The sequence below is a fragment of the Coptis chinensis genome, chromosome 3 (assembly GCF_015680905.1).
Source record: "Coptis chinensis isolate HL-2020 chromosome 3, ASM1568090v1, whole genome shotgun sequence".
Taxonomy (NCBI): domain Eukaryota; kingdom Viridiplantae; phylum Streptophyta; class Magnoliopsida; order Ranunculales; family Ranunculaceae; genus Coptis; species Coptis chinensis.
In genome coordinates this window covers 119,180,876-119,204,608 of record NC_141458.1, presented here as the reverse complement: position 1 = coordinate 119,204,608, position 23,733 = coordinate 119,180,876, and the positions used below count along the sequence as shown (strand labels likewise).

Below are 23,733 nucleotides of genomic sequence, written 5' to 3'. Positions count from 1 at the left end.
GATTTGGATTTATTTTTATTCTGAAGTTTATAATTTAAACTGATTTGATGAGTTCATGATGTTTTTTAAAATGGATTAGTGGAAATAAACCCTTGTATGGACATATGGTGTAACTACGGTTATAATCGTTGAAGTATCAAAAAGTTTTTATCATATATAAATAATTTGTTTTGTTTTGGATACGCCTAATAAAAAAATTAAGAACATAAATATACTGTAAAAAATTATATATTTATTTCAAAATTAAGAGAGGAGAGAGTGTGTTTTTATGGGTGTGTCCAAGATCACCCTTTAGCCTAATACTCAAATACAAATATGGTATTTTAGAATACCTCCTTGTCATCTTCATGCCTTCATCATCATCCCCCTACCAGGGTTTGATCGCCTGACCTCTTTGTCGGACGCCAACTGTCCTGCCATTAGGTCAGTAGGGTCTTAATCACTCAATGTCTCAACTCTTTAATGTAAAAAATGTAAAACTGGACTGTTGTGTAGTAACTTCAATATTCTGCTAACAATGATTAGAAAATATGGAATATCAATTTGTTCGATCACAATTTAGTTATGATCGAAAGGAAGAAAAACTTCCCCGATAATTTCCACCTAAAGATTTGAAACCAGTCCAGACTCCAGAGTGAAGCAGAACGCAGTACTGTCTATGGCTATTAGTACTACAGGAAAAAAATTATCTTGCTTAATTGGTTCAATTTCACAACCTTAATAAGTTCCGTTCCCATGCTCACCTACATTGCAACCGAGAACCGACCGATTCAAAATCGAGCATCCAACAGTTCAGGGCTTCAGGCAAACTTGGCTGTCTCCAAAGTTCAAACTTCACTTTTGGTGGCTAGTGATCTTGGTCAGTGAGTGGAAAATTTAAAAAAAAAAAAAGTATTTTGTAATAGATTGCATGGTCTTGAACAGGAAATCAGCCTTGTTCATTTTTCGAAGAATTACTGAAGTTCGCGCTTTAGCCTTTAGCACCTTACCGAAGTACTTTTTATAAATATTAAAATCAACTGACCCAATCTGCAAAATTTTTACAGATTTCCACTTTTACAAGTACGCTCCAATTATGCCCACAATTGATACTAGCCGCGACTTCACGGACGCTACCATACAATCATTACTATTCCACATTCATCAGCTACACGCCTACAACACAGTTTGCTTCAGTTAATTCACGCGCCTCTACAAGTTGTGCAGCTGCTATTACTCTATCCAATTAACAAGCGGCGACTTTATTGTCAACGTTATTATACCTCTATCAGACTCCACACACAGCTTACAGATTGGTGCCATTGTCCGTCTCTTCATGCAGACCTCCTTATTATCCATCCATCAATCAATATCATATCCATTAAATACGATCGACAGACGACAGGAGTACCTGTCCCATTCATTAAATGCATATATATACACGCCATATATGGTCCCCTTCATGTCCACACTTTTACCTTCTTTCAAGACGCAGTTAATAGTTAGTATTACATATTTACATCAAATGCCTTGACCACTAGAACGAAAGTGTGAAACTCTTAATTTTTAAGATAAAGCAGTTTGTAACAGTTCAGTGATATAAAATAACAATGCCAGCATGGCTTGCTGACTTTATAAAATAATAATCCATTTACTCTTGTCCAAACATAACAAATGTAAAAACAATTAACAGACACAAATCGCCCTCTTAAGGAACTCCTTTTCCTTTTCATGTCCCCTTAAATATCTTTCTATTTGTATCTCGGGACACTCTGCAGGTCGACGAGTCAATACCCGAACCACCACCCTTGCATTGTGTTAAGAACCAACATCTCAACACCACTCCCCAATTCATGAATTCGAGTTTGGTTTGAATCTTCGTTCAGCTCTTACCACCTTGCAAGGATTGTTGATCGCGAGGTTCGTTCTTGACTCAACCCCCTATGTCAGACCCAAGTCCTTCTCTGTCCCACTCACATTTTGACTTATAAAAATTACTATAAAATAACAAAATAACCAAAAACAACAAAAGGAAAGTCATGGATAAAATTATCATGAGTGGGCCCGCTTTTGATCAACTTTCGCAGTGAAGGGCGGCTTTGATTTTCTGTACTGTGCATGATATCAGATTATTAACTGTCTCCACCGATTCTACCGTGAGCTTGGCTGTAGGTAGACTATTCACCAGTATCTGGAAAGCAACCGTCAATAGGGACCCACCACCACCACCAACGCTTATCTGTGTGGTGGTCCCATTGGGTTTACTATCAGCTGTCGGCTCATTGGGACCAGTACCAGATCCAGGTCCATCAGGGACGATAGCAAACCCGGAAGGAAGAAGTGCCACATAAGCTGAATCTCCACCACTCATCACAACATGCATTGCTGGTATATCCACTGGTGCATAGACCACAAGTGAACCTGCTGCATCTATGCATGTTTCTTGAAGAATCAGCATGCTGCTCTGATTTGCGTTCATGGCCTGTAATTCAGTAAAAGTCCAGGGTGTTTTCATCAGTCAAAGGTTATTGCAACCAAAGTCAAATGTTAAACGCTATACAAAAAGACAAAAAGTTATCAGGTGTCTTGTTTGTTGACTTTCACATGAGTCCAAAGTTCACATGTTAGCAGTGTGCAGGGTACACAAACTGATTTAAACAGAAGATCAAGGAGAATCGTGGGAAAAATTTAACTGGATATTATGGAAAGAATGAAACTCACGCTAGCACGGAGAAGAGAGACACAGTTGCCTTGATCACGGCCTTTGGCAATGTGGGTCATTTCTTGCATTGGCCCACCATTAGAAAGTATGTCCCACTCGCTTCTGAGACGTTCATCTCGCAAGAAATCAAAAAGCTTCTGTGGAGATACAGGTAGCCAGACCGATGTTGCGGCACTCAGTACAACACCCGGTGGCTCACCAGGGTCATCAATGCTCTTTCTAGTCATAACTCTAACATCTTCATCCACATTTCCAACACTGAGTTTGTTCCACTTGTGAATTGTAGATGCACATACGCCAGCGCAAAAATATTAGTCATGCGTTGTGCTAGCTTCAACATGCTTCGCCTACCGGCCGGTTCTATTGCGGAGTGATCATTGGTAGGGACTGTAGACATTAAAATGGCTAGGCATTCGCATTGCCTCTCCAGGGTGGCTATCCATCTTTGTGCTCCAAAGCCCATACCAGAACTGATTAGTGGGCGGTAAAGACGGTGAATTATATTGGCATCATATTCTGCATGTTCAACCCAAGTCACCTGCATTTACTTGGAAATTAGTAGCAGTTTTACTTTCTCAAGGTACACTTCACTGCATTGTATTATTCAGCACCACCCACTTGCCATTGTCAAGGGGTGGTTGGTAGAGACAAATTAACCCAGTGGCTGACAGATAACATCAGATACTGTGAACGTGGAATCTGGAGTAAAATCAGTTTCAGTCCTTTAATTAAAAACAATACACTTTCCCAATGATCAGGGATTTGTCTTCAATTCACCCTTTCTAGATGTCCTTCACCTGAATAAATTCCCCCAGTAATTTCAATCCTTAATTTACAAAATAAATGCAAAAGCATACCCCATTATAGGAACCAATGCAATTCACCCCAGTAAGTCCAACACACGATCACACACAGAATAAAACTTTATAAGCATCACTTCATAAAATCAAGAGATTATGTCTAAACACGCATGCAAAATGAGAACAAGTTAAAAGTGAAGAAAAAAAAATGTATAATGCACTCATTAAAGAAACACATACATATTGGAAACTACAGACTCACTTGGTAAGGATTGAGGAAAAATATCAAGACATGAAAATTATTAAGTAATGGGAAAAAAACAAAACAGTGTCGGTCTCAAGAAGCTGAAGTTCAAGGTCTTCATGGATTATATAAAAACAATGCATTTGTAGACGGGTTGTAACCAGGTCATACACAATCTTATGGTCCATGCCAAGGTCCAGAAACTTATTAAAATATCTAAGAGGAGATCGAGAAGGAATCACAGATTGGAATAGAAGCATCAAATATATATTTATATAACCAAGGCAAAGATTACATAGCTTACCTACATATAATGGGCTAAATATTTAATGTGTTGGGGCACGAAAACAGGCGTAGAGTCTTCTATTGATATTAAAATGTTCGTAACCTCGATTAGAGGACGTCTAGATTTTATAAACAATAGTTGATTAGAGACACTAAGCAAGCTTGTGTTGAAAATTGAATTTTATCATATATATAAGCTTCAGTAGAATAAGCACCCAGTGTATTAAAAGAATGGTAGTAGAAGGTCCAGATTCTTTGGGAAATTATAATATATGAGTAAGAAGAAAGTCTTCATCAGAGTAGAGTGTATGAACCAGAACAAACAAAATCCATAGAAGAATGAGCAATTAAAACTGAAAAGTACAAACACCTATGATTTTGACTTGATTCAGTGGCAATTCAATGCTCTCAGCTACGCTCCCAGTGTTTGTTAAAAATCAACTACCCTAATAAAGAGTTGAAAGGGGTACACTAGCAAAGTAAACCCCAGCTCATTAAAGTTAAAGATCCACTTAGAAAAATACATACAATAGCTAAATACCTTGGAGTAGCCATTGGGCATATCTTGTACCACACAGCCAGAAGGAAGCCTCCTGCAGGTTACAAATGAAGCTGAATTTTGAGATTCTCGATTTGTGTCAACTGACACATCAACCACTGCCCACACCCCTTCAGCATGCTGCTTGCAAAACCTTATAAAATTGACCTCACGAATTGGGACCAGCGGCGAAAGAACTTGAAGTTCAGCATGCATCTGCAAACAAATTTAAGAAAATTTGAATTGATTACGCACACATGGTACTCCCCGAGGAGCATTAGATGTACCAGGCCAAAACACAAGAGTGACAAGACTTACCAACTGAAGTGCACCATTTCTTGTGCTGCCAAGACCACTGGAAATAACGTCAGCAGTAGACGTTCGAGCAATCATACAAGGAAACATTTCAGCCCATCGACTCTATTAGATCACAAAAGTAACTCAAATTACCAAATGTAACGAAAATACAAGAGAATTACTGGAGTGAACAGTAGACATTATTTCAATGGTTGCTGCTTGTTGTAGCAATTAAGAGAGAAAAATCAGCTAGCTTCAAAATTAGAATACAATGTCATCTAATAACGAAAAGCAGATTATATCTAAAGTACCAAGCAGGTTTAAATTGCTTACTGAATCCATTAGTGTCTCCACAAGAGCCAAGCTGTTGATGATTACCATGCCAGTCTCCCTTGTGGCCTCACTGACAAACCCATTGGGTTTCATTCCAATGCAAGGAGGAAACATCCTCATGTATTCTTCCTGGTTCAAAGTCTCCTTCCCTCCGCCTAAACTAGGCATCCAAAGGGGTTCTTCAGTCTGAGCCATCTTTACCAACTCATCCATGGCAGTCAATGCAAGCTCCAAAAACATGGACCGTTCTAATGATCTATCAATGCCACTCACACCAGACCTAGTTGAAGGAACAGCTGTCCCAATGCATTTGAGACACTACCTCCATAACCATTCCCCATAGTTGTGGTCACAGTACTCAAAGCATCAAACCCATTGCTTCCAACACCGAGTTCCAAACTTGAGTTTGGTATTTGATGGGGCATTTGATGGGGCATTGAATTTCCCAAGGAGGAGACTGGCCTGCCCAAGAACTTGCCCGCAAGGGCACAAACTCGGTCTAGTTCATCTTTTAAACGGGCATTCTCAATCCTCAGGTGTTGTTCTTCCAAAGACACATCTCCAAGCATTGCTGGGCCACCACAGTTATTGCAGATTGGGTTCCTCATAGCGTCCCTAATCGACATATTTTCAGCTCGGAGCTTATCATTTTCTTGTCTAAGTATTGAGTTTTCATGGCGTTCAAGTTGGGTCTGATTCCAGAAATGATAATATGAGTTCCCATTAGTATAAAGTCATAGATAATACATAAAATCAATAACATAAAAGAGTCTTATTATTACCTTCATCTGAGTTCGCCGATTCTGAAACCAAAACTTAACTTGCCTGCTTTCCAAACTAAGCCTCCTGCTCAACTCCATCCTTTGTTTCTCATCAGGATGTGGGCATTCTTTGAAGAGACTATACACCAAAATAAACAACCCACCATCTGTTACAATCTAACATAAGTAACTTACAAAGATGTTACTAGAGACTAATCTTACGATTCGAGTTCTTGAATTTGCTGTGGAGTGTGGCGATGGTATCGTTTCTTCCTCGGTGGCTTCTCGGCATCTTGATCGTCCCCAGAACCACCATCCATGTCACCACTTCCAGATCTACTCTCATACTCATCTTCCTTGGCCCTTCCTACTAATCCACCATCATAATTCTCCCCAATACGACCCATCTCACCTTGTCCCTCCATGTTTGTTTGCTGCATCCATTTTTTCCCAAAAAAAAAACCCATTACCCAAGTCAGTACAAACCACCACAAACAACAACAACAAAAACAAAAAACAAAGAAATGGGATAGAAAAACTAGTCTTACAAGTGCAAGAGAAAGTCCTGGTGAACTGAACATGGACTTGGCCAGTGAAGGAGAAACGAGACGTTGTTGAGATAGAGCACCAGCAGCAGGCATGTTACTATATGGTATATCAGTTACCACTCTCCCACCACCATTAGGACTATTATCGAAAAAACCCCCAAAACTCATCAAATATAATCTTTTCTTTCCTTTTTATCTTCTTCCTCAAACCCTTTTTTTCTTTCTTTCTTACCAAACAAGCCCGTTAGCAGGAAGAAAAACTGCAGAAGTCCCGTTTCAAGTTATGAGTTGTTAGAGATTCAAACAGTTTTATGTAGAATCCTCCTTTACATATAACATTACAAACTTTCAATAACCCAAAACAGTAAACAAAACAAACATGAAATATAACGACGTAGGTGTATCTAAGAAAAAACCCAAAACATCACCAAAAAAACAAAAAAAAAAAACTCTCTTTTTCAGAGAGAAAGAAAGAGAAAGAAGGCAAAACACCCTTTGCACTACGTTCTCTTCCCGTCTCCCTCTTTTCTAAACAAAACCATAAACAAAACCCACAACCATGAAAGCAAGGAAACTGAAAACAAGAGAAGAGAGGAAAAAAAAAACACTTTTTTAAAGATTTGACTCTGAGCTGAAAAAAAGCTTTCTTGTAAAGAAAACGAAAGGCTGGTTTAAAAAGATGACAGAGAGAAATATAATAGAAAAGAGAGAAATGAGAAGTGAAGATAGTCAACCAACTGACCTTTTTGCTTTTCTTTCTTACAACATTTTTGGTTTCATGTATTTGTAAGGCTTCGAAGAGTCCACATACAAAACTTTAGTAGCATATCCATCTGCTTTTTTTTACTTTGTGTGAAAGTTTCTTCTTTATTCACACTTTTTTAATAAATTTTACATGCAAACTGTGAAAAAGAACAAAATTTTTACAGAGTGGAGATACAGTGAGAGAGATGAAAGAGTGTAATTTTATTCGTTTTCTTTCTCTTTCTCTCTTAGATTTGGGATCTGAAACGAAACGTATACTTAAGGAGTTTTTTTTTGTGCACACCCTTATTTTGGTGTTAACTCTCCATACTCAAATAAGTTACTCCACGTGACATACATACATATGATTCCAACTGTTGATAGTACTTGGGATAGTGTGTGACTGACTGACTGTAGATGCATCAATTAGACGGAATTTTTTCAGGAATTACAAAAAAATTCAGTTACTATTTAGGATCCATTCAGGGGCAGGGAGCCTGGGACGGAACCAGATTCAACATCCAGGGGTGCAGTAGTTGAGAACTATTGTTGAACTGTAGGGGAGGGGTAATAAAACTTAAATCTCAGGGGTGCGAATCCCTTTAGTCTAGCCATTTTTCGAGCAAATTACTAATAAGGTATGTACTTTTTTCCAAAATTGCACCCCTTGGATCCATCTATGTATTCAAGTGTTTAGATTTTAGTTTTTTTTTTTTTTTTTTTTTTGCGTAAAATAAATTACAATCAGTTTATATGTGTATCTTTAGTTGTTTCAACCACGGACCAAAATATCTCCGATATATCCGATATATCGTCGATATATATTGGACCAAAATATCTCCGATATATCCGATATATCGTCGATATATATTGGTATTTTGGTATATCGATATTGATATTTCCGATATATATCCACCGAATATAGAATCCTTTTTTTCCGATATATATCGGAATTTCCGATATAAAACTTTATATTGCCGATATAATTGATATATCCGATATTTACAATATATATCGGTTAACTTTTTGACTATTTTTTAATATAAATCCGATATTTCTAATATATTTCCGATATTTTCGATATTATATGTCTGATATTTCTGATATTTTAAATAGTTTGGAATAGTCACCAAAATATCTAATATATCTGATATATATCGGTTTTTGAGTACACCGATATATTGATCGATATCGATATTTTGGGCCTTGATTTCAACAACATTCATTTTCAACAATCCCAAACCGAGTTTCATCGCTTTTGGCCGCACCTACAACATGGTTCAGGCTATACCAAATTACCGACACTTGCAAGAGGTCGTACCTCTCAAAGTGCAAATCCCTTTGGGGCTTCTAGGTTTAGGAAATGCTGGTCTCATTAAACGGGTGTGAGGCGCACCTTCAGTCTGGGAGCATTCCTATAACTTTAGTTTAAACTCCCAAACAAATTTCAAGTTGAATGCCTTGGCAACCAAGTTCTTTTGTTAATGCCCATTATAATAAGATTAACTTCACAAACAAAAATCTCGCAATAGAACAAAGAGAATTTTGTGGGCATGAGGCAGGAACTAGGATTTGGACTTTGGGAGCGTGACTACCGGATCAGTTAGAGATGAATCTTTCTGACAGAAAAAAAAACAGATAATCTGAAGAAAGTGTGAGATTGAGTATCTGACTTACTTTATAGTGATTTAGTCAATGCCCTAAAGTTTATTTTGCCTTTTTCTAACCCCGCATCAGTTAAACTTTTTTTTTTTTTTTCTCCTTTGTCTCACTTGACTACTATTATTAAAAGAGAAAATCTAGGGTGCGGGGTAAGAGAAAAATTAGTGCAGTCAATCTGGGCTTTTATGCAGTAATTCGTGATACAGTACACATATTTTTTGGTGTGATGAGTGGCCTACATTAACTACACCACTCTCTTCTGCACACACTAGATTTTCTCTTCTTTTATTGTTAGGCTAAGTCCAATGGTGCGGCAAAACACCAAATTTGACGTAAAATGTGATCCAATGATACGTTAAAACGTTATAACGCCAACGCTATCTTTATAAATTTCTCTATTTTTGCAGTCAATTTTAACGTTATAGCGTATGCTCTGGCCGCCATTCGCAATGGCGGCCAACAAAAAAAAAATCCAAATGACTGACTGCCGCGCCGCCATTGGGAATGGCGGTTAAATTTGATCCAATTCAAACAACCTGCGCGCCACTCTGAATGGCGGTCAAAATCAATTATTATTTTCCACCCGCCACTCCCAATGGCGGTTAGAATTGATTACTATTTTTGTTTTTTTAATAACTTAATTTATGCAATTACCATTCTATCCTACTTTTTTTTTTTTTTTGTCGCCCGGGTGTTTTTTGAAAGGGTAGAATGGGGAGATGTTTTTTTTTAGCTACGCTGTGGGAGTGGCGCAAAAAAATTTTTTTTTTTTTTAAAAAGGCTGCTGTGGAGTGGCGTACAAAAGCCGGGTTTTTTTTATTCATTGGCCGCCATGCTGGCGATGGCGGGTAACAAAAGTCAATTTTATATTAAATATTTTGGGTGCACGCGCCAGCGATCTTGGGTGAAAAAAATAAACCGTTGGATTTGATTTTCGCTATCCCACTAACGGCATTACTGTGCTATTGTGGTTTGGTGTTTTGCCGCACCAAACCATTGGACTTAGCCTTAGAAAACAACAACCGTGAATGTTTATTGACTGTCACAAAGCCTTTCCAAATCCCTCCTCTATAGCTAGTAAATTCGCGTTTAATACTTATTTTATATACGTTTTATACATTTTTACGTATAATATAAATAATGTGGCGAACGTTTTAAACTTATGGATTAATACATGAATTCTATGATCCAGGCTTATAATTGCCAAATAATAAAGTCCTTATTTTTAAAATAAAAAAAACATACTATAAAAAATATGATGTAACTTCAAAATAGAAGATTTTGAAAATCCACTTAAATTAGAATTTTCCATACCTAAAGAATATCGAAAAACTAAAGTATTAGCAAGTAAATATAAATGAAAAATTGAGTTATGTATGTGCAATTAATGAGCAATTATGACAAATTATTGTATTCTAAACTTGTAATGCAACAAAGTATATCCGTTTTTTTTTTGTATTATATACATATAAGAGATGAATTATATGTTTAGCGTTTTTTTGACCAAATTTTTAAACGTATTATTATTCAAAATTTCGAATTTTTGATGAATAATTTCCGTACTGTACTGAATTTTTACGGTCCGCGAATTTTAGCTATATATATATATCTGACCTTTTTAGCCTTAACAGTTCATGATAAACCACACTCTCTACCATTGTATTTTGCATATTTTGCGTATTCTGCGTTTTAGTTTGTGTTTAATTTAATAATGATATAATTAATCCTTTTAAAGAGTTCTATTTTGACAGAACCAAAACTCATAGCATGTCCGAGCCTCCTAGTCCTAGGATCCCAATTGCAACCATCCATCCATGTGTTGAGGAAAAGTTAATGGAAAATTTTACTGAATAAGTTAACCCGATCCATTAGAAAAAGATTATGGAAAAAAATACCGGGTCAGTTAAGTTGTAGAATCCAATAGAAATTGACCATCTAGCTTACTTGCACTAGCATTTCTCAAAAAGTGAGTATGTGCAGGAGGCATACCATGATATATCCACATCGTCTCACACTGTATAATTGGACCCTATAAATTGTGCTCGTGTTTGTGATGTGATCGAGGACTCTATAAATTGCATGTGCTCGTGTCTTCGATATGATTGAGTAACATTATCGGGAACTATGACGAATTTCACTGGCAATCCACCCTGCTAACGAGATGACAATGAGGTATCAATGTGGGATCTAGAGAATGGGAGCATTTAGTTTGTTTTGAATAATTTTGGGGTTAAAATCCCTTGAGATAAGTCATTGCTCATAATAAACAGATTGTCATATTAGTAAATATATATTTAATTCTTAGCGAGGCTTAGTTCTGAGAAATGTAACTTTGTACTATTAATGCTTTTTATATACCAAATAAAACTGATGATACTTAAAACAATTAAAAGGAGACTGCAATATATTCAATATCAAAACAGGATTCTTAATATTCGTATGGTTGCTAAGTTTTTGAGATTAAATATACATCATACAGAATTAAGACCGTCATATCGGAACCATTCTTTACATTGTTCCTATCTCCATTTCTGGAGATACAGGTGCCAAAAGAACGAACAAGCTGGTGATTAAAAGGACATTAAGTATTTAAGTGTGCCTTGTGCAAATTAACTGGATTTAAGTTTTACCAAATAGGATAACATAAAGAGGAAAGACTAAAAAAAAAGTTTGAGTAAAGGATTCTATCGAGCATTAACTATTAAAAAGGTATAAGAGAACTTCGTATAGGAGGTATGTCGTATATATCATGCAATAAATGGCTTAAATGAAATGACAATTGAATTATTCTCTGAACATACGATAGCAGTCATGTCTCTTTTAACAATGACGTTTCCCACAAATCGGTCACTTTAAGTTGTGTAAGATTCGTTGGTGTTGTGGTGATAGTCTACTAGGAGTATTGCGGGAGATCTACAGTAGCAGGGACACTTCTTTGAGCTCCGAAGAATTAAAGAGAAATTAAGTAAGGCTGTGTTTTGTATTTGAAGTTTTGAACGTTAAATAGATGCCACGAATGTCAAACTAGTTGCAATTAAATTCCCAGTTTGATTTGGATTTGTAATTGCAATTCTACATTCGACACAACTAATTTCAAAGTTGACAGAGAGCAGCCTGAGACTAATAATAATACGTTCGAGTATACCGCAGACCTAGAGTGTCCCTTTGAAATATAAAAGTCCATCTAAAATGTAGCAAGGGGAGCATAACTAACCGTCTTAAATTCTTCACACATCAAAGACCCCAGACCCCAGCTAACAGTACAATGACGACGACGAAGGTTCATAAAAGATGGCAAGTCAAAAACTCGAAAAGATGGATGCACTTGCTTCTCATCTTTCACCATTGACAATCTCACATTACTTGTGAATTGTGAGTTAGAGCAATTGAATTTTATTATGTATATTGGTTCAATAAATTCCAAACCTATTGGATATGACAATACAATAATTCTAAATTGTGACTCCTTATAATAAATATTCTGATATTGAGATCTTGAGTGACTCACGATTAAATAAAAATTCATCTCTGTTCATATGTATGCTTATCATCCATTCATTACATGCATAGTTGCATACCCTACTATTATGAAGCTTGTTCTATCAAACCACATTTTAATCAACTGGTCACAAATCATACAAATTAATTGGATAACCACTAGTTAGATGTTTATTAACAAATCCAACCTACCCAACCCCTGCAATTTAAACATCATACATTCATGCTTCCACAAAAATATGAGAAATTACTGCTTACTCAGAATCAATCAACCGTTCAATGAAATTTTTATTTATTTAATTTCTATAATTTCCTCTCCTAAACATATTTCAAAATTTAGACCTATCATTCTTTGCAATTTTGTTTATAAAATTATTTCAAAAAATTTAGTTAATAGATTAAAGTGTCATATTCATAAGATAGTGTTCCCTTTCCAAAGAGTTTTTGCTAAGGGTAGAAATATAGGGGATAACATAGGCCTTGCTAGTAAAGTGTTTTACAACATGAAGAACATGTATAAGAAGAAGAAAGGTTGAGTAGCTTTAAAACTTGATATGGCTAAGACTTGTGATAGAGTAGAGTAATTTTTTCTAAATAATATTTTTGAAAAGCTTAGTTTATGTGAAAAATGGTTAATTTTTATTAATCAATGTTTATTTTCTGTTTCTTTTAAAGTGCTCCTTAATGGCTCTCCTTTGGAACAGTTCTTCCCTCAAAGGGGATTGAGACAAGGGGATCCTTTATCTCCTTATCTCTTTATTCTTATTTCTGAAGCTCTCTCTCGCATGATTAATAAAGTTGAAAATGATCATGTTATACATGGTATTAAAATTAGGAAGTATGCTCCTCTCATTGCTCATTTACTATATGCTGATGATTTATTGTTTTTCACTAAAACTTCTTTAAGTGAAGCAGGTGTTCTTAAAGATATTTTGCGTGAGTATTGTATGGCCTCTGGCCAAAAGATCAATTGTGACAAATCTAATATCTATTTTAGTAGAAACGTGCATACTAAACATAGAAATTTTTTGAGAAAATACTAGCACATGAGAGATTTTTCAAATAAAGATAAATGCTTAGGGGTACCTATTTTACTCACGGGCAGTAAGAAAGCTGATTTTGATTACTTGGTGGATATTGTACATAATAAGATAAAAAGTTGGAGAGCCAGACTTTTATCCTAAGTTGGTAAAACAATTTTGATACAAGCTGTAGCTCAAGTTACACCCCTTTATGACATGACCTCGTATTCCCTCCCTATATCTGTTTGTGTCAATATGGATAAAGTGTGTAAGGGAATTTTGGTGACATGGGCATGATGAATCTAAGAGTATCAACACTATTAAGTGGGATAAACTTTGCAAACCTAAGTCCCTTTGAGGACTAGGTTTCAGAATTTTTTTTGATATGAACAAAGCTCGATTAGCCAAACAAAGTTGGAGAGCTTTAAAGGATGAGAATTTCATCTGGTTTAAGACTTTTTATGCGGCTTATGGAAAAAAAGGTATGGGGACAGAACATAAGTTACAACCTAATGCCTCTTACTTCTAGAGAGGGGTCAATAAAAGTTTTGATCTGATGCATAAAGGGTCTATCTGGACCATCGGGGATGGTGCTCGCATCTCTGTGTTCAATGATCCTTGGCTTATGCTCCATGATCACCCTATACTGATAAAAGATTTGCACCCACTTGTGGGGATCCAGAAATACTGAAAAGTAAAAAATCTCATGAATAAGGAAGGATCAACATGGAATGATCAACTTATTGACGAAGTTTTTGATCCATAGTAGCAGGGCTTATCAAGGGAACACACATTAGACCACATGATGATGGAAATGATGAGTTAACTTGGTGGCCCGCTACTAAAGGAAAATTCTCTGTCAAATCTGCTTTTCATATGCTCAAAGCAAAGGATTATATGATGATGGAAAGGATGAGTTAACTTGGTGGCCCGCTACTAAAGGAAAATTCTCTGTCAAATCTGCTTTTCATATGTTCAAAGCAAAGGATTGAGAGGGAAGTGACTCTACTTTTCAAACAAAAACTATCAGAAGAATTTGGAGAGCTCGTCTGGCAGCTAGCTAGGGAACACATTTTCATGATATGGACATATTGCCAACTTGAGAGAAAATACAGAAGAGGATTATAAACAATGATACTACGTGTTGCTTTTACTTCAGGCAAAAAGAAACGGTGGAACACAACTTTTTTTAATGTGTTTGGGCTAAAGCTTTGTGGTTTGCTTCGCCACTGGGTTTACGAACAGAGGTCAACAGAGGATGGTCCTAATGAAGATGGGTGGATGAAATCATTGAATGATGTGAAAACAAGGTCCCTGACATAGCAAATTTGGGTATGTATGCATACACCCTAATACAAACTATGTGGGATAATAGGAATCTGGAGAAGTTTGATAAAGGAGCAACGGATATGGAGTCTATACTAATAGCTACTATGATTCAGTGGGAAAGAAGACTTAAAGCTTTTGACAGGGAGAATCCAAACCTTACTTCTTATGTTAATACTACACTTAGGAATATAAATTCAAACCATACCCACATGCTTCAACATCTACTAGTAATAATAATAATATATCTACTTTGCATTATCATATAAATAACACTACATGCCCGATTCTCAGTAAATATTAGGTTTGCCATTTGCTTTCAATAATAGATCTCTGTCGGGATCCGTTTTGGCCGCTATGGTTTGGAATAAAAAAAGAGTTTTATTTGCTGCTGCATTGAGGAGATTCACAGCAAAGTCAGCAGAGGAGAGGGAACTTCTTGCAGCTGAGGTAGCAGTGAAGTTGGCACAACACTTAGGAAAAGGAAAAATTCTTTTTTAGAGGGACAATATCAACGTTATCAACAGTTTGAGCTCTCAGGAGTCTAGTATTGTTTAGTCTTTACAAAGCATTACGAAAGTAAGTATAAGAACTGCTAATAAATTTAAGTTTTCATGTTTTAGATTGTTATGAAGATGTTTTAATGGTGACACTCATGATCTAGCTAAATAGGCTTATAGTTTCTCTGACATGGGTACTTTATCCAAATATTGCTCAGACTTTCAGTGTATCCTTTCAATTCTGTAATATATAAATGTGTGATTTGTAGCGGAAAAAAAACTAATAATCAATCAACCGGTCGAGCGACATTTAGTTATGTAGTTATTTTGTGACCACATAATTAGTATGTACTATGCACCGCCATGGTGTAATTTAGCAAGAGAGCTAAACAAAGAGACACCCTGAACTCTTTGTCGGGGACGAAGTAATGACTACACAAGTACCCTAACTACCTTCGTACAGATTGTTCTCTCCCGACTATAGTTGAGATAGAGGTGTAATTTTGCCCTACCTAACGTTTATTTGGCACGTCTACGCCACGTGTGTGGTCAACTGGTTTGGGCCTAACAACACAAAAATCCAATTTTCGGGTAAGTGGCAATCTCACAATAATTTGTAAAATAAAAAGCATTGTAATAAATCATGAGAGAAACATCTGAATTTTATCCCTTCAGCAACAATAATTACATAATGTCTTTGTGTCTGAGATCATAATAATTAAAACCATACTAGCCTCTTTGTACGTGTCTCCGCCACGTTAACAATCCTCAATTTTATTTTATTTTTCATTAATTTATGGACGTGAAACTACCATTTTATTCCTGTGAAAAGACAAAATAAAAAAAAATAAAACAAAAAATGACATTGAGATGTACTATTCGTGTTTGGCAAGAGGTAAAATCGGAAAACAAATTAATGGCATGATGAATTTACTGTTGAAGCCCTCGTTTTCTTTATAGGAGTTAGACATATATAAGAATATAATTGAAAAATGCCACTATTCACCAAATCATTCTTTAAAACCATATAGGAATATAATTGGAAAACGCCACTGTTCACCAAATCATTGTTTTTTTTTTAAATAGTAAGATTTGGATTGATAACACTACGTCGTTGGGTGCATAATGAAGTTGACACTTCAAATGTTTCACAAGGTTCAGTCAAATTGCTCACCCTCTTTCAAAAACTCAAAATTTGTTAGTTGGGTAATCAGCTATTCAGCTCAAGTGGGCTGGTACAGGCTGGGTAACACCAAGGTGTGGATCCCCATTAGTTATTTACGAATAAAAAATATGCAACCTTTGCACGGAGCCCATTTCTTCAATAGGCTCTGTATCAGGTTGTCTCTGTCTGTGGACCTGTGGCGATCTGTACTAATGCTCTTGCTCTGAAATCTTCAACAGATTTACTCCATTTCCATTTGTTTAAACTTTGAAGAGTACAATTTATTGTTTCATAAATTCCTTTACCTGCAGTTCAAGTGTTCAACTAATACGCTTGCTCAACACATTACAGATTTACTCTATTTTCCTTTGGTTGAACTCTGAAGAGAACAATTCATTGTCACATCAATTCCTTGACCATAAAATATCCTGTCACACCAAATCATGCTAATAGACGTATCCAAAAAATAAAAAAACACATAGTGAGGTTCCCTTCATTTCTCTATGCCACAGCGCTGGTATTGTTATGTACTGATGGTAATTTCATTGTCTCTCAACTATATGAATATGCTTGTCCTCTCTGCGATTGACGATTTCCAAAATAGCTGGAACTGCCAAATGGGTTGAGCATCTAGGTATGCATGACAAGAGAAGCACCAAGTTGATAATTCAGTAAATCACTGTAACCAGCAACCAAGATAACCATAGAAGCCCTTTAGAAATCTTCCACATGCATAAATTATGATACATGAAGAGAAAGTATAATAATGGATACATGTGACTTACTAGAGAATGGTTTCTTTCACGATAAGGAAGTGGACATCTTTGCAGCACAACAAAACCAGTTCTCCGCTGGATGGTGGCACCCAAAAGTGCATGCTACTCCACGTCGCCACATATTAAAAATTGTACCTTAGGATCAACAGCTATTGCATCATACTGTATATATTACCCAGCAAGAAAAAACAGAGGCTAATAAAATGAAGGCTCTATGCCATCTATCTTACAACTGCATTTCTCTCAAACGCTAATAAATATATAGCTTGTTCTCGTTTCCTCCAATCACAATGTAACATCACAACGTATCCTAATATCATTTTCTCCACATGAATGGAATACAAAAGATTAGTATCTTTTTGGCCTAATTGCAATTATACGCTATCATAGTTTATCAGTAGCATTAACAAACTATAGAGAGTGTATTACACAAGCTATTTTATTTGCAAACAACAAACCAAATTCCCTTCCCGTAATTGGATCCAAATGGATTTGAACCATCAACCTCTCAATTAGGAAAGCTCTTACCATTTCGAGCTTATGAATCAATCAATTCGAGGAAACACATTCACAGACATACACTACCAAAAGCGCTCATAACCAAACAACTTGCCTTTGCTCCATTTCTGCATAACCACCCAAAAAATCAGCTCTCTAAATCTCATAACTTGCTCAACCCTACAGAGAAGTAAAGGTAGAATGTTGAGGCCTAAGTTGAAATGACAGCTGATAATCCTATAGAGCCAGAGAGTGGTCTAGCCCAAAATGTAAATCATTATCCAGTCCCAAACAACTCCAATATATAGCAAATTAAAACAAAGTATCAAGTCATATATATGGGAACGGCAAATTGTTTCTATGTAACTCTACCTCACGCCTTACAATTTATTTGGTTGACACCAAGTGAAACTGTTCAGATTTAAAAGAACTAAGAACACATGACTAAAATAAATCAAAACCCTATACCACTACTCAATTAGTTAACTATGACCTTCTGACCACCTTCCACCAAGGATCCAAGAGGTTAGTTTTTCACGATCCAAATATCCTTCAATGAGAAAAGGTACCCGGACATCTACAATAGTCTGCCAAATACATTAAATCATACCTCCATTTCTACATGTCACGCATAATTGGATGTATTCACATGAACTATGCAAGACAAACAAGGTTTTGGGCTGCAAAAATGATTAAAATTATGTCCTAGACGAACAGACATTTTTTCCCGTTTTTTTTTCCTGCTTAAAAGACATTAACAACTAAGACATTAAAAGACATTAACAAGTTACAATTTCCATTCCAACAGACAGAGCAACCAACCTTAGCATAAGCTTCGTAATCAAAAGGGAACCAGGTCAATGAGTTTCGGTCCAATAATACTAAATTAAAAAAAGAAAGAAAGATAAACAAATTCCTTCCCAATGATTGGCAACACCAAGCAAAAGCAAAAAACGAACAAAGAAAAGAAACCTTCATCACTTTTAATTCCATAATCCACCGCCTTGGCTAGGGCTGGTCATCGAGCTACCGAGTGAAGTTTTGCTATACTCGAGCTCGACTCGCACATGCAAAAGCTCAACTCGAACTCACCTTCGAACTTAATATTAAAGCTCAGACTCGACTCGTCTAGTTCTACTAATAGACAAGCTCAACTTGACTCAACTCGTTTTACATAACGAGCTCTAGCAAGTTCGAGCTCGAGTTAAGTTGTGCTCGTTTGAACTTAAACTCGAGCTCAAACTCAAAAAAATATATATAAAACATTAAAACTAGTATAAATTGTAAAAGTTGAATAAAAAGTATAAAATGACATATAAATTATAAATTATATACTATGTATGGGCTTATAAAACAAATAACTCGCGAGCTTCTCGAGCCAAATCGAGTAGCTCGTACTCCAACTCGAACTACTTGCTATCTAGATTGAACTTTAAATTAAACTCAAGTTTGACTCATATTTTTGTGCGGATGAACTTGAGTCGAGCCTTTGACGAACCGAACTCAAATTACTCACGAACAGTTCAATTCGATAACAAGCCCTAGTATGATTATGGAGTTCTTAGAGCATCTTTAGGTGAGATACTATCAAATTTCCGAAGAGACATGTAGTGAAAACACCAAACCAAACACCAAATCAGCCAAAATTTGGTTCCAGCTTTGGTGCTATATCAAATCTCTCTCAAATCACGCGATTTTTTGAACACCGCATAGGTTTAGGCTAGAGTGTGGGCTTCAATCATGCGGAGATTTAGAAAGAAAAAAAAAATAAAGTTGATTTACAACACATCGTGCGGTTTCTGGAAAACCACATGGGCTTGGGCTTTTAAGAGGCCACTGCGTCATTTGATATTAAATATTTGATGTTTATCCTGAAGTTGGTTGGTGTTTTTTTAGTTTGGTGTTTAATTTGGTTAAAAAATTTGGTATTTTCTTAATTTCTCTCCTAAAAATGCTCTTAGTCACCATAAAATAAAATTACCCTAAAAAGATCGGGACCTTTTCAAAGATTAGTGGGTCAAAATAATTCATTTTGCTTAGACAGCTCTTGCATAATGACCATTCCACATATAAAACATGACTAAATTTCACAAAATAGATAATTGATAATTGGCAATGATTAAAATTAGGCGCTTAGTTTTATTTAATTTTTGGTAGTAAAACAGACCTGGGACAAGGGATATGGAAAGTATGAACCCTGGCATACAAACATTCCAACTCCTTTTCTCGCTCCTGAAAAAGGAAAATAATAGCATTCAGCTTTTAATCTCGGTGTTCTGTTTGGTTCGGTGCACCGAGTTGCAAATGACAAACAGTTGCAAATAGCATGTGATTGTATTACATCTGATTGCATTACATCCAATTTACTTGTGTCTGCAAGTGGATGTCACGGAAACTACTTGTATAGTTGTCACGGAAACTACTTGTATAGTGCATATAATTACAACTTGTTGCATCAACCATAGTACAAAATATCAGGATATGAGTATTTATCGATATTCAATTTCTAGATATTTATCGTAAATATATCCCTCTCTTTGGAGATATTTGACATTGTTTCATATGCAAATATCGTAGATATATCCAAAATATCGACAAATATCGTAGATATTATAGATATTTTTTTATATATCATGATACATTATTTATATTTATTTAAAATATAATAATAAATATTAAATAAAATTATTATATACACAAAATAATCAAATATCTTCAAATATCGTAAATATCATCGAAATATCACTGATATTTACAGTCGTATATATCTCTAAACATATCGAACATATCGTGATATTTATATATTTTTTTCTGAAATCTGAATAGATATCCCCAAATATCGCAATATATTGAGATATTTTGTACTATGGCATCAACCACCTATTTACATTTTGCTACCAAATACTGTTTTGTGGGTGGTTACATGGAAATAGGTGCAATTCCATATAAATACATCGAACCAAACAGAGCATCTAATAATTAATAACTGCCACATTTAATTAGTTTGAATTTCTGAGGACTGGTTGCAATTTGGTCCAACCCTAACTTTTTATTAGAAAGCAGACAACATAAATACCGAAATAAACAAAACATATATTCATTCGCACCAGCGACTTCTACCAATTGCTGTGGCTAAAAAAGGACTAGTCAGTTTGCAGTAGCTTCGGCTCAAGCAAGTACTGCTAAACAAAGTTTAAAACTCTTAATGAAGAAAAAACTCGAATCAAAGTTTAAAAACCAATTACCTAGTAAAATTATTCAAACAAAAACCAAATAAGAAAAATGAACTAAAAAAAATGTGAAACTATTTTGGCGGTGGTGATGCTCATATTCTATGGGTGTATATGGAGTCTGTCATGCAATAGCATTAGCAAGTCAGTACGAGGAATTTGTATAATCATAGCAATCACCAATAAACCAGTTTCTTATCTCTCTTTAATCATAATCGTAATTGTAATCAAAGCAATTCTACTACCTGATAAATTTAAAAAAAAAAAAACAAATAATATATAGGCTCAGACACGCACAAATACAGTCATCAAAATTTTATGTCATAATTAAATTAAATAAAAGACTCAGTATCGAGAAACGTTTTCTGTCATCACAGCCACAGTTCTCACAGAATTTGCAAACAGAGAAAACAAAAACAAAAAATATGGAGGCGAGCGTAACCCAAATCTCTGAGTTTTTAAATTTCGACAGATAAAGGCTTTAATCGCCACTCATCCATATCAGGGTGGTTATTTTACATTACATCGGTTGATCGATCCAATGCAAACAGAATAACAACCACCCTCAAACGAAAAGGAGAAAAATAAATATTTAACGAAAACCAATTGAAAAATAAATCTATGAATATAAGAACCAAAGTTGCATATGAATCAAAAACAAAAGAGTTTAAACCTTTAACTGAAGATGTTCGTGCGGTGAAGCTCTGTTATGAGTTTGCGTTACTTTATATAGACAACCAAGAGTCCCAAATCTAGTAACTTACAAAATTTCGGACTTCGGGGAAACCCTAACCCTAATGGGCTATTGGTTCTATGAAAGTACGTATCTGTCCTTTGGGTGATAAGGAGTAAATAAGAGCAAGTCCAATGAAGAGCAGCTATAATGGGCTGCTAAAAGGTCTCACGTAGGTCTTTTAGCAGCTCAGCCAAATTTGGCAGCCCAAATTCGAAAAATCAGTCCAATGGAAACTTTTAGCAACTGTTAAGTTCAGGATACGGATCCCAACGGCTAAAAACGGCTAGTTTTTCTGAAATTGCAAATTTATAACAACTACTTCACACAACTCTCTCAGCATTTGCTCCCAATTCTCATACAATTTCTATATACTCCAACTACAACAATCACTGCTCCAAGTATAACAATGAATCCAAATAAACATGCAACCACATCAAAATAAAATAAATCTACAAGGTCCGCCAATTTTTTAATTCAAGAAGACGAGGCTCTTTGTAAAACGTGGATATATGTTAATGAGGATCCAATTTGTTAGTCTTGAGGCAACGAGTCACACACTATTGGGAAATAATATTAGAGAAATTTCGAGAGAGAGTTGGCGAAAACAACAAAAGAAGCAAGGATTCAGTGTCCACTCGATTTGGACACATCCAAAAAGCTTGCAACCGGTGGGCAGGAATTATCTCGTATTCGGAGAGGACGCAAGAAGTGGCACAACGATCCAAGATTGGTTGGTCGAGGCAAAAACAACATATATGTTGGCTCATAACACACACTTTTAATTTGAGCATTGTTGGGTCCTCCTAAAGGATAGCTCAAAAATGGAATAAAGAATTGGAGAGTCGGTCCACAACTACATCGAGGAGATGAACCAACGTCATTCTCGATGTAGATGACGAAGTCATGCCTTCAACACCTACAACGCCGTCGGCAACTATTGGTGTCGTTCCAATTGATCCATTTTCTACACAAGTTGGGGATGGAAGTGGAAGTGGAACCAAGAAAAAACGACCATCGGAACAAGGGGTGAGAAAGATAGGATGAAAGAAAGAGGAGAGAATTACAAGATGATGGAGAAGTATTTGGCACAAATGATGAATGCCACCGCCGATGGGGTGAAGATGATGGAGCTCAAGAAGTGGAAAGAAAGACAACAAAATATTAGCACAAGATACTTCTACTCTTGAGCCAAAAATTGTCGAATACTTCAAGACGATGAAAATAGAGATAATTCGCCAAAAGAGAGAGAGTATAACGTTTGGAACTCCAAGTGGTGCTTCTAGTACTTAGATTAATTTCAATGTTGTTTTAGTTATTTCATTTCCATTATTATTGTTATTTCATTTCCATTATTGTTGTTAGTTCATTTTCAATATTGTAATTTCAAATTTAGTTTGAATTGTCTTGAAACAACATAAAGTCAAACATAGATAATACTCAAACTATATAACAAACATATATAATACTCAAACTACAAACATATAAATACTCATACTACATTCATTGTAGGGGTGATAATTTGGCCCTCCGACCCTCAACCCGGCCCGACCCGGCCCTAAAAAAATGGCGTCAAAACCGCCAAAGTTGGCCCTCTCACAGATTTTTGGTTACGGCCCGCCCTCATGCTTGTTAGGGGCGTACTAGGGTCTAGGTTCGGAGCATAGGCCGGCCCGCATTTGGCCCCTTCCAGCCCCCTTGGTTTTTTTTTTTTTTTTTTTTTTTTTTTTTTTTTTTTTCGATAAGATATATTTTATTTTTTTACATTATATATGTAGGGTACCACAATTATCTCTATTTGAACTAAATGTTTTCACTACAAATAATGTTTAATAATAGTAGTTTACCACATATCATATGGGGTATTTTGTAATTTGAGTAAAAGAGGTCAAATATAAAAAGAAAAGTGAACTATGATTATTTTGTGTAAACCCAAAATAGGAGTGATAATTTATGTATTATAATATATATTTATGTATTATACTATAATTATCTAAATTGTATAAAAAAATCATTAAATTTGTTTTCAATAGGGAATAAATTATAACATAATATAATATATGGACTTTTGT

General features: G+C 35.7%; 1 protein-coding gene, 1 long non-coding RNA gene and 2 other non-coding genes across 8 annotated transcripts; all 4 read right to left on the bottom strand.

Annotated features, from left to right (window-relative positions):
* Window positions 1–1,579: 1,579 nt before the first annotated feature.
* Window positions 1,580–7,174, bottom strand: LOC147513671 (homeobox-leucine zipper protein ANTHOCYANINLESS 2-like). Its single transcript, XM_086596847.1, is given in 10 exon segments — window positions 1,580–2,461; window positions 2,701–3,014; window positions 3,017–3,239; window positions 4,572–4,784; window positions 4,887–4,988; window positions 5,199–5,503; window positions 5,506–5,890; window positions 5,981–6,098; window positions 6,182–6,393; window positions 6,508–7,174. Coding segments are annotated over 10 exon segments (2,448 nt in total). The 5' UTR covers window positions 6,676–7,174; the 3' UTR covers window positions 1,580–2,053.
* A 9,505-nt stretch (window positions 7,175–16,679) lies between these two features.
* On the bottom strand, window positions 16,680–21,794 carry LOC147513668 (uncharacterized). Of its 5 annotated transcripts, none has more exons than XR_015215575.1 (5): window positions 21,602–21,794; window positions 19,866–19,930; window positions 17,814–17,878; window positions 17,210–17,362; window positions 16,680–17,103 (listed from the first exon to the last, which is right to left on the bottom strand). It is a non-coding gene; the product is annotated as an uncharacterized LOC147513668 (long non-coding RNA). The 5 variants fall into 5 exon arrangements; XR_015215578.1 differs by having other exon boundaries at window positions 17,210–17,335; XR_015215577.1 differs by lacking the exon at window positions 21,602–21,794 and adding an exon at window positions 20,806–20,872.
* LOC147513670 (small nucleolar RNA snoR8a) lies at window positions 21,019–21,108 on the bottom strand. The gene has a single exon (XR_015219711.1). It is a non-coding gene; the product is annotated as a small nucleolar RNA snoR8a (small nucleolar RNA).
* Window positions 21,209–21,308, bottom strand: LOC147513669 (small nucleolar RNA snoR126). Its single transcript, XR_015219706.1, has one exon. It is a non-coding gene; the product is annotated as a small nucleolar RNA snoR126 (small nucleolar RNA).
* Window positions 21,795–23,733: the final 1,939 nt, after the last annotated feature.